The 10,000-nt window shown below is 42.5% G+C and overlaps 1 protein-coding gene across 1 annotated transcript in view; it reads right to left on the reverse strand.

The window, feature by feature from the left end:
- LOC112237829 (SH2 domain-containing protein 3C-like) overlaps positions 1-10,000 on the reverse strand; it is a 142,845-nt gene that overhangs the window by 130,094 nt on the left and 2,751 nt on the right. The window contains exon 2 of the mRNA XM_042326547.1: positions 7,640-8,633. Within this exon, the coding sequence (XP_042182481.1) occupies positions 7,640-8,633 (994 nt within the window). The remainder of the gene's footprint in view (positions 1-7,639; positions 8,634-10,000) is intronic.

The raw sequence follows: 10,000 nt of genomic DNA on the forward strand, positions 1-10,000 counted from the left end.
GTACAACAAATGACACATTATACAGAGACCTTAATTGACACACACGTATTGATTGTTTTAACAGCTTTCTTACTGGAAGAATGTAGACTGGTCTTAATGTACTGCTAGAAGTCCTTATAGAAAACAAGGAACACTGGGATTTTTATTAGTCAATTGACATTTTATGAATCAGACATTTTTGCCATTAGCACAATTACATTTAAGAGGTAAGATTGTTTTACTTGATCCTTATTATAATTAAGGAAACCGAGCAACACATTCTCCCATAAACAGTAATCAAGAATATAATGAATTATTTAAAAAAAAATGAAATATCTTTCCATAATCTCTTTACATGTAGATGGTGCCAAAATTAAATCAAAACTATTTCCGGATGCTCAACACAAAAAGTACAGTTCATGTTGATTTGAATGATTTGCTACTGTAGGTAATACTTCTGAATAAGTCTGAAAAGAGACCTCTTTGACCTTGTTAACAAGCAGGTATTAGTGTTGGAATAACCAAACCCTTTTCCAACAGATATTATTGACAAATGTATTCCAGTAAGTTGTGTTCTAAGGAATAGAACATAAAGCAAGTATAGACCTACTGTTCTGGGAGAGAAAGAAGAAACACCTTTTCTTAATGGCCACAACCCCATGTTTCCTCTCTCTCTCTCATACAGTGTCAATGACAGATAAACATGCATGAACACATACACACACACCAAACAACCTGTGTGAAGCTACAGTCGCCACACTAAGGATTAGCCACAATAGTGTAATATTCTCTGTATTTCAAGGAGCAACAGAAAACGGATTACACACATATGAAGTCTTTATCTTGCTGGAAATGAACCTCCCAGAAAATACACCAGACGCTTCCATGCTCTGGTCACAAACTCTCATTGCTAAAAGGGTCATTTTATTGCATGATCCTTTTAGACAGAGACACAGAGAGACAGAGACAGAGACAAAGACTGTCAATGAACACTGTCAAATTTGGGAAAACTATTGCAAATGTAAATGGAGTGTTAAAGGCCAAATTTGAAGTTACTGTCTTGTAGTGAATGAAAACAGGGGTAAATATGTTATTTATCATTTGTGATTAATACTAATCATGTGTACTGATACCAAATGAAAGATACAAAATCATTACACCAATCAATAAAATGTAATGTTATACAAATAATATATATAACGAGAAACTGCTGGCAATTTGATCATGACTCCTACTTCATAATATTAATGAGCTATTTATTTATTTTTCTTTACATTTCGCCATATACGGCACATTGTTATGTTTGGTTTGGATGAAAATGGGATATGCACAATGAAAGAAAAGTATAGAGATGTGTCATCGAGTGAAAATAGGATAGCAGAGAACACATTTGTGTCATGAGTTTACATGTTGTTATTTGGTTAGTGTGATATGTTGTATGTGTTGTAAATATATATATATATATATAATGTAAACAATTGTTGAATTCACAGTTCGCCTTCAAAATAAACGTCCACAATTGAAACTGATCCAAACGGAAACTAATTGTGGAATAATGTCACATTTGGACTAGATAATGGTCAACAAGTTTGGAATGTTGTTATATAACTTCAATAAATACAATAAGTAATTCATTTGACAATAAACTAATTTCTAATCCCACTGTGGATTTATTAGACTGCATCATTTTGTTGGGGGCATACATAATTATGCACATGTACAGCCTTATCTAGGAAGAGTATGAGATGGGTATCAGCCTACTCAGTGACACCTACAGATTACAATTCCAAAGAGTTTACACAAATATTAGCGTCTTCGCTCTGAAACCACCGTGACATGAGCCACATTAGCTCACCAGTAAAACAAAACGACACTTTATAAACACAGGTTGATTCTGACAATAAGGGGGCTCTCTGTGTCTAGCCTAATGACAAAATAATGTATTCAACAGCCTTGCATATAAATCACAGAAATGAGGCGATGTCATAGACTTCTAAAACAAATAAAGAGTTGTTCTCACCCAACCATGGTTCGCGAAGAGTTCAGCTGGACACGAATAAATTCCTCAACTTTCTCTTCCTCTTTTCCTCGGGAACTTTCTGCAAGTGATCGGCCGTTTAAATCGGGGTTGAATAGTGAACAGTGGATGTTCGAGACGATAGCACCCTTTAAATCGGGCGAGACTACACCAGAGAGGAAGAGACAGGCCCAACTCAGCAGAAAATCTGTCTCCCTCCAGCAGGTGGCGTCTTTTCGTTGTTTTGCCCACCAAGCAAGGAGTTTTTGCATGGAGTTCAATGAGAGTGTCGAATTTGGTCAACAAAAAAATGAATTTCTTATTTGCTACGTGAGGTTTATTTGATCTAATATACGTTTTGTAATGCTTAAGTTGTTACTGGTACACTGATATAAGTAGGATACTTGACATCCCGGCAACCTTGAGAAAAAAAGTTATATCGGAGTTGTCTAGAGATGGCTATGCATATTCATGATGAGGCTAGTAGCATATCATCTCTCTCCATTGAAAACAGGCGGTTGATGTCAACAACCCTGATCAAATATTCAAAAAAGGATCACCATTTTGTATTTAACCTTCATTTAACAGGCAATAAGTTAAGAAAAAATTATTATTTACAGTGACAAACGCCGGCCAAACCCAGACAACACTGGGCCAATTGTGTGCTGCCCTATGGGACTGCCATTGTGCCAGTTGTGATACAGCCTGGATTGGAACCAGGGTGTCTGTAGTGATGCCTCTAGCACGGAGATGCAGTGCCTTAGACCGTTGCACCACTCGGGAGCCCAATAATGAGATGTATCCCCCCAATCCAAAGAAAGGATAGGCGGGAGCTAGACAGCACGCCGTGCTGCTTTGTGGACACCGACTCCCATTGTTTGGATGGAGAGACATGTAGCTGGCCAGTATATCCATCATCTTTGGCTATATGGACATGCCTGGTGTCCAAATTGATGATTTATGTTGCGCAGTTGAGAGTCGAGAGGAGACTAATGGATTCCGATGCATAAACGAACCAATGATATCCCCTTGAATGGATTTGGGTGAGTAAATGAACCAATGATATCGCTGTATTTAGTGAAGACGGAAGCTCAGAACTATAGACTTGGAATTGAAGCTGGCACCTCATCGCTGGGAGACATGGGTCCTGGATAACGAGAATCTTCATGGAGAAGCTGTAACAATAGAAGAGAAGCATGGAGCGGCCAGAGATAGAAGAGAAGCATGGAGAGGCCAGAGATAGAAGAGAAGCATGGAGAGGCCAGAGATAGAAGAGAAGCATGGAGAGGCCAGAGATAGAAGAGAAGCATGGAGAGGCCAGAGATAGAAGAGAAGCATGGAGAGGCCAGAGATAGAAGAGAAGCATGGAGAGGCCAGAGATAGAAGAGAAGCATGGAGAGGCCAGAGATAGAAGAGAAGCATGGAGAGGCCAGAGATAGAAGAGAAGCATGGAGAGGCCAGAGATAGATAGAAGAGAGATAGCATGGAGAGGCCAGAGATAGAAGAGAAGCATGGAGAGGCCAGAGATAGAAGAGAAGCATGGAGAGGCCAGAGATAGAAGAGAAGCATGGAGAGGCCAGAGATAGAAGAGAAGCATGGAGAGGCCAGAGATAGAAGAGAAGCATGGAGAGGCCAGAGATAGAAGAGAAGCATGGAGAGGCCAGAGATAGAAGAGAAGCATGGAGAGGCCAGAGATAGAAGAGAAGCATGGAGAGGCCAGAGAGATAGAAGAGAAGCATGGAGAGAGAGATAGAAGAGAAGCCAGAGAGAGATAGAAGAGAAGCAGAGAGGCCAGAGATAGAAGAGAAGCATGGAGAGGCCAGAGAAGAGAAGCATGGAGAGGCCAGAGAGAAGAGAAGCATGGAGAGGATAGAGATAGAAGAGAAGCATGGAGAGGATAGAGATAGAAGAGAAGCATGGAGAGGATAGAGATACCTTGACTTTGTTGTCCTTAAACCATTTTGCCACAACTTTGGAAGTATGCTTGGGGTCATTGTCCATTTGGAAGACCCATTTGCGACCAAGCTTTAACTTCCTGACTGATGTTTTTGAGATGTTGCTTCAATATATCCACAATTTTCATTCCTTATGAATCCATCTATTTTGTGACCTGCACCAGTCCCTCCTGCAGAAAAGCACCCCCACAACATGATGCTGCCACCCCCGTGCTTCATGGTTGGGATGGTGTTCTTCGGCTTGCAAGCCTCCCCATTTTTCCTCCAAACATAACGATGGTCATTACGGCCAAACAGTTCTATTTTTGTTTCATCAGACCAGAGGATATTTCTCCAAAAAGTATATTTGTCCCCATGTGCAGTTGCAAACCATAGTCCGTCTTTTTTATGCGTATTTGGAGCAGTGGCTTCTTCCTTGCTGAGCGGCCTTTCAGGTTATGTCGATATAGGACTCGTTTTACTGTGGATATAGATACTTTTGTACCTGTTTCCTCCAGCATCTTCACAAGGTCATTTGCTGTTGTTCTGGGATTGATCTGCTACCTTTCGCACCAAAGTACGTTCATCTCTAGGAGACAGAACGAGTCTCCTTCCTGAGCGGTATGATGGCTGCGTGGTCCCATGGCATTTATACTTGCGTACTATTGTTTGCACAGATGAATGCGGTACCTTCAGCTGTTTGGAAATTGCTCCCAAGGATGAACCAGACTTGTGGAGGTCTACAATTGTTTTTCTGAGGTCTTGCCTGATTTCTTTAGATTTTCCCGTGATGTCAAGCAAAGAGGCACTGAGTTTGAAGGTAGGCCTTGAAATACATCCACAGGTACACCTCCAATTGACTCAAATGTTGTCAATTAGCCTATCAGAAGCTTCTAAAGCCATGACATCATTTTCTGGAATTTTCCAAGCTGTTTAAAGGCACAGTCAACTTAGTGTATGTTGTAAACTGACCCACTGGAATTGTGATACAGTGACTTATAAGTGAAATAATCAGTAAACAATTGTTGGACAAATTACTTGTGTCATGCACAAAGTAGATGTCCTAACCGACTTGCCGAAACTATAGTTTGTTAAGAAGAAATTTGTGGAGTGGTTGAAAAACGAGTTTTAATGACTCCAACCTAAGTGTATGTAAACTTCTGACTTCAACTGTATAAAACATCCCCATAATCAAGCACTGACATAAAAGTGGCCTGTTCAATTTCCTTTCTGTGCTGTGATGACAGACAATATTTATTTCTATAAAAAAGTTTTAGAAGAGAGATTATCCTCTAACCAAATTCCAAGGTATTTATTGTTGGGAACATGTTCCAAAAGAGAACCATCATGGGTAGCAATGTTCACATTTCCCAGTTGTATGTGTTTCTTCTGTCCAGGTGGAGCAGGGAGATTCACGTCACGAGACTAGTGACAAGACCTGTGACTTGCTTTGCTCTCCAGAGCAGGGTGCCTTTGAAAGGAGTGGTTACTGGGGTAGCGTTAAGTGTTGAGGTGGAGGAACTCAAATTGAAACATCCCTGTGTCTATGATGCCTGCCGTTTGGTGTGACGCAGACCGAGTGGTGAGCCTTTTTGGTACTTTACATTTTTGGTGTTTTAGCTATCACCCTGGCCTGATAGTGTAGCCAATATCTTGCTACTTCCTCGTGGGGCAATAGTGGGGTGGGAGCGAAGGAGTGAATGCTCTGTGCTGTTGTGTTGTGCCGGCTTGCAGCATGCTTAATGTGTCTATGTTCATTAATGGTCAATTACTGTGAGACCAGCAGTTATTTGCTTGACAATCACCGGCTGATGACATTTCATGACTCCCAGAGCCCTAGGCATGTACCTCATGTACCAGAGCCTTACATGTACCTCATGTACCAGAGCCTTACATGTACCTGATGTACCCCATGTACCAGAGCCTTACATGTACCTCGTGTACCAGAGCCTTACATGTACCTCATGTACCAGGGCCTTACATGTACCTCATGTACCTCGATTAACCAGTACCCCTGCAAATGGACTCTACTGGTACCTTGTATATTATTGTTATTTCATTGTGTTACTATTTTATCTTGAGTTTATTTAGCAAATCTTTCTTAATTTAAAAATAATAATATTTGATTTAATTAGTATTAGTAATTAATATTTAAATATAATTAGTATATAAAGGACAGTTGGGCTAGGTCGGCACTAGGCTATTGGCAGGGCTAGAGGGTACAATAACACATTACACAAATGCCTTAAGGGATATCCTCACATTTATCATTTGAACAGCTTTTTTGTTGGTAGAGTATTTAATTGTCTTAAAATATTGTTAAATTCATTTTTGTAAAGTAAGAAAAGCTCTTGTTAATTTTGTTAATAAGTAGGTACAGGGCATTCAGAAAGTATTCAGACCCCTGGACTTTTTCCACATTTTGATAAGTTGTAGCCTTTTTCTAAAATTGATCAAATAGTTTTTTGTCCCTCATCAATCAACACCCGGTACCTCATAATGACAAAAACTGGTTTTAGAAGAAAGAAAAAAACGGAAATATAATAACATTTTAAAAAACGGAAATATAATAACATTTTAAAAAACGGAAATATAATAACATTTAAAAAAACGGAAATATCACATTTACATAAGTATTCACACCCTTTACTCAGTACTTTGTTGAAGCAACTTTGGCAGCAATTACAGCCTTGTGTCTTATTGGGTATGACTCTACAAGCGTGTAAGAAATGTGATATTTTTAATAGCGTTTTATTTGATTTGATACCTGTAAAGAAGTCGAATATGTTGTTCCACATTGGAAAATGTAGCTCTTCAGAGAAAATCGTTATACTCCAAGGAACTCAGTTTCACTATGACATATGCCCACAGGTTCCTCGATACAGCCACTCACTGTGACTCTTCTTCATACTAGCAGTGAAATACCCAGACCCAAGATATCTCTGCTGAATGTCCTCGGAAAAGTCAGGCACACTATTTTCTTTTAAAGGCCAGGGGAATTTACTTCTGACATTTTACAGTCTGTGACCTTCATAAACAAACTATAAAACCTGGTCATCAGTCTGTCTGCGCAGAGGCATCCACACAGAGGCATCCACACGGAGGCATCCACACAGAGTTATCCACACAGAGGCATCCACACAGAGTTATCCACACAGAGGCATCCACACAGAGGCATCCACACAGTGGTATCCACACGGAGGCATCCACACAGAGGCATCCACACAGAGGCATCCACACAGCATCCACACAGAGGCATCCACACGGAGGCATCCACACGGAGGCATCCACACAGAGGCATCCACACGGAGGCATCCACACAGAGGCATCCACACAGAGGCATCCACACAGAGGCATCCACACAGTGATATCCACACAGTGGTATCCACACAGAGGCATCCACACAGTGGTATCCACACAGTGGTATCCACACAGAGGCATCCACACAGAGGCATCCACACAGAGGCATCCACACAGAGGCACTGTACATCATTAGACACAGATCCTCAGGTTGGACTCCTTGAAGAATGGGCTGAGGCAACTCAAATTAGTCATGCTTTCCCTCCCTCTCATAGAAGCTTCTATCTATGAGAAAGTAACCAATCAGGGATACTGATTATGCTGAGCTGCATTACAAACAGTGGAGCAGTTTTATCACATCCCACAAGGGCAGTTTTGGTTGAAATTCAAGAAATGGTTTTACTCTCACCTGTTCACAGGTTCACCCGGATGAGTTTCCCTCTGAAGGTCTCTTCCACTAGAACCACAGAAGGCCGTCTCAGGCAGGGAGCTGGAGTTACTGTCTGTCCCTAGGTTATCAGCTCTCTCCCTGGGGAAGCCCTCCTCACAATGCTGGGTGACCTGGGTCCCAGGCAGGGATTTGTTAGGAACCTTAGGGGTTGGAGATGGCTCTTCTGTCTGAATGTTCACCTGGCTCTGTGAGGACATGGGAACTGACTGACCAGGAACAGAAGGAAGATTCCTTCTGGCCCCACCAGTTGATGCTGTATCTGGAGATGGAACACCCTGATCAGTGGTGACTGTGTTTCCTTCAGGGACGTCATCACAGACAAGTGACGAGGCGGTAGAGGAGGAAGCAGACCCCACAGCCTGAGCTGACATTAGCTGACTTGTCTGTGGTTTTCCTTCCTCACAGTGAGCGTGTGGGTCTTTGTGTTTACTTCTACTGAGTGATCCCCCTCTGGGGATGGGAGGCAGCCCCTGGGCCTGTAGGGTCTTTGGACCAGGACCAGCCTGGCTGGATAGAGGTGAGGGAGGCTGGTCCTGTTTGGAGCCAGGCTCGTCCTGTCTGGCGCCAGGCTCGTCCTGTCTGGAGCCAGGCTTGCTAGATAGAGCTGTGAGAAGGGGAGAGCTACAGACATGGTCCCCTCCCGGCCGCTGGCTCTGACTCCTGCCCAGCCCCGCCCCCTTCTTGGTTCCTCCTTTCACAGAATTCCCACTCTTGTCTCTCTTCCTGAGGAGGAGGCGGGGCAAGGTGCCCATGTGGGTGTAGTTGTCGCTGGAGCGGGCGTAGCTGGAGGTGCGCGGACGAGTCATATCCATGTCGTCAACAGACGTCTCCGCGGCGTCGGGGGAGGATACCACATCCAGAGCTCTGCCCCCGTCAGACTTGGAGGGAGATTTGTCTGACGATGAGCCACGCCGAAAGGATAGGTTGGAGAGACTCCCGAACCACTTGAAACCTGTTGAGGGAGGGGGAGAGACAGACAGACAATGTGTCATACATTTACAGTAATACGCTGGTATTCTCTTAGAAATTTGTCTTTTCTCTTTTCTATAGTCTGTTTTGTTTAATTTGGTCACATAAACTGTTTTAAGTGTTCTAGAATGTTGAGTGTGTTCTAGAATGTTTGGAATGTAATGTATTGACCCCCTGGGCTGGGTTGTTGGATTGCAGGTGAAAGCCTGCTTCTTTTTTATAGAACTCCAGCTGTTCAAAGTTAACAATATAACATGGTCAGATTCAGAGTTGGTGTAAGATCCAGAACAGCCCCTCAATATAAACAATATATAAACACTGGGCAGGAATGGAAACAACTTGTCTGAGGGGGTATGAGACAACTTTTTTTGACAGTTTTTTTTGACAGATATTTCCACACTGTGAGGTCGAAATAACTAACAATCTGAAATTGCGAATGTCCTTTTAGTGTAAGAGGAAAACAATTGGTGGAAATAATTACTGGAATTTCAGCCTGTTCAGGTGGGATGGAGTTTTTGGCCCACAGCATGACATCATAATCTGATATGAAGACACCGATACGACAACACTAACGTCTAACGTAACTGGTCCCTCTAACAGTACAGCTGGCCCCAGCTTGGCCCCCCCAGTTGAAATGATCTAGAACCGCCACTGATTCACACCCATTGCGTTTTCCACATTTCGTTGTGTTACAGCCTGTATTTGAAATGGATAACATTCTCTTTTTTTACTGGCCGACACACAATACCCCATAAAATGTCAAAGTGGAATCATGTTCCATGGGATTCAACCCCTTTGTTATGACAAGCCTAAATAAGTTAATGAGTAAAATTTGCATAACATGTCACATAATACGTAGCATGGACTCAGTCTGTGTGGAATAATAGTGTTTAACATGATTTTTGAATGACTACCAAATCTCTGTACCCAACACATACAAACAGCGTCAATACACGTCAATACACGTCAATACACGGCTAAGATCGAGTCGTCCTACACCGGCTCTGACGCTCGTCGGATGTGGCAGGGCCTGCTAACCATTACAGACTACAAAGGGAAGCACAGCCGAGAGCTTCCCAATGACACGAGCCTACCGGTCGAGCTAAACTACTTCTATGCCCGCTTCGAGGCAAATAACACTGAAATATGCATGAGAGCACCAGCTGTACCGGAAAACTGTGTGATGACGCACTCCGCAGTCAATGTGAGTAAGACCTTTAAACAACTCAACATTCACAAGGCCGCAGGGCCAGACGGATTACCAGGATGTGTACTGCAAGCATGTGCTGACCAATTAGCAAGTGTCTTCACTGACATTTTCAACCTCTCCCCTGACCGAGTCAATAATAC

The sequence above is a fragment of the Oncorhynchus tshawytscha genome, linkage group LG09, assembly GCF_018296145.1.
Source record: "Oncorhynchus tshawytscha isolate Ot180627B linkage group LG09, Otsh_v2.0, whole genome shotgun sequence".
Taxonomy (NCBI): Eukaryota; Metazoa; Chordata; class Actinopteri; order Salmoniformes; family Salmonidae; genus Oncorhynchus; species Oncorhynchus tshawytscha.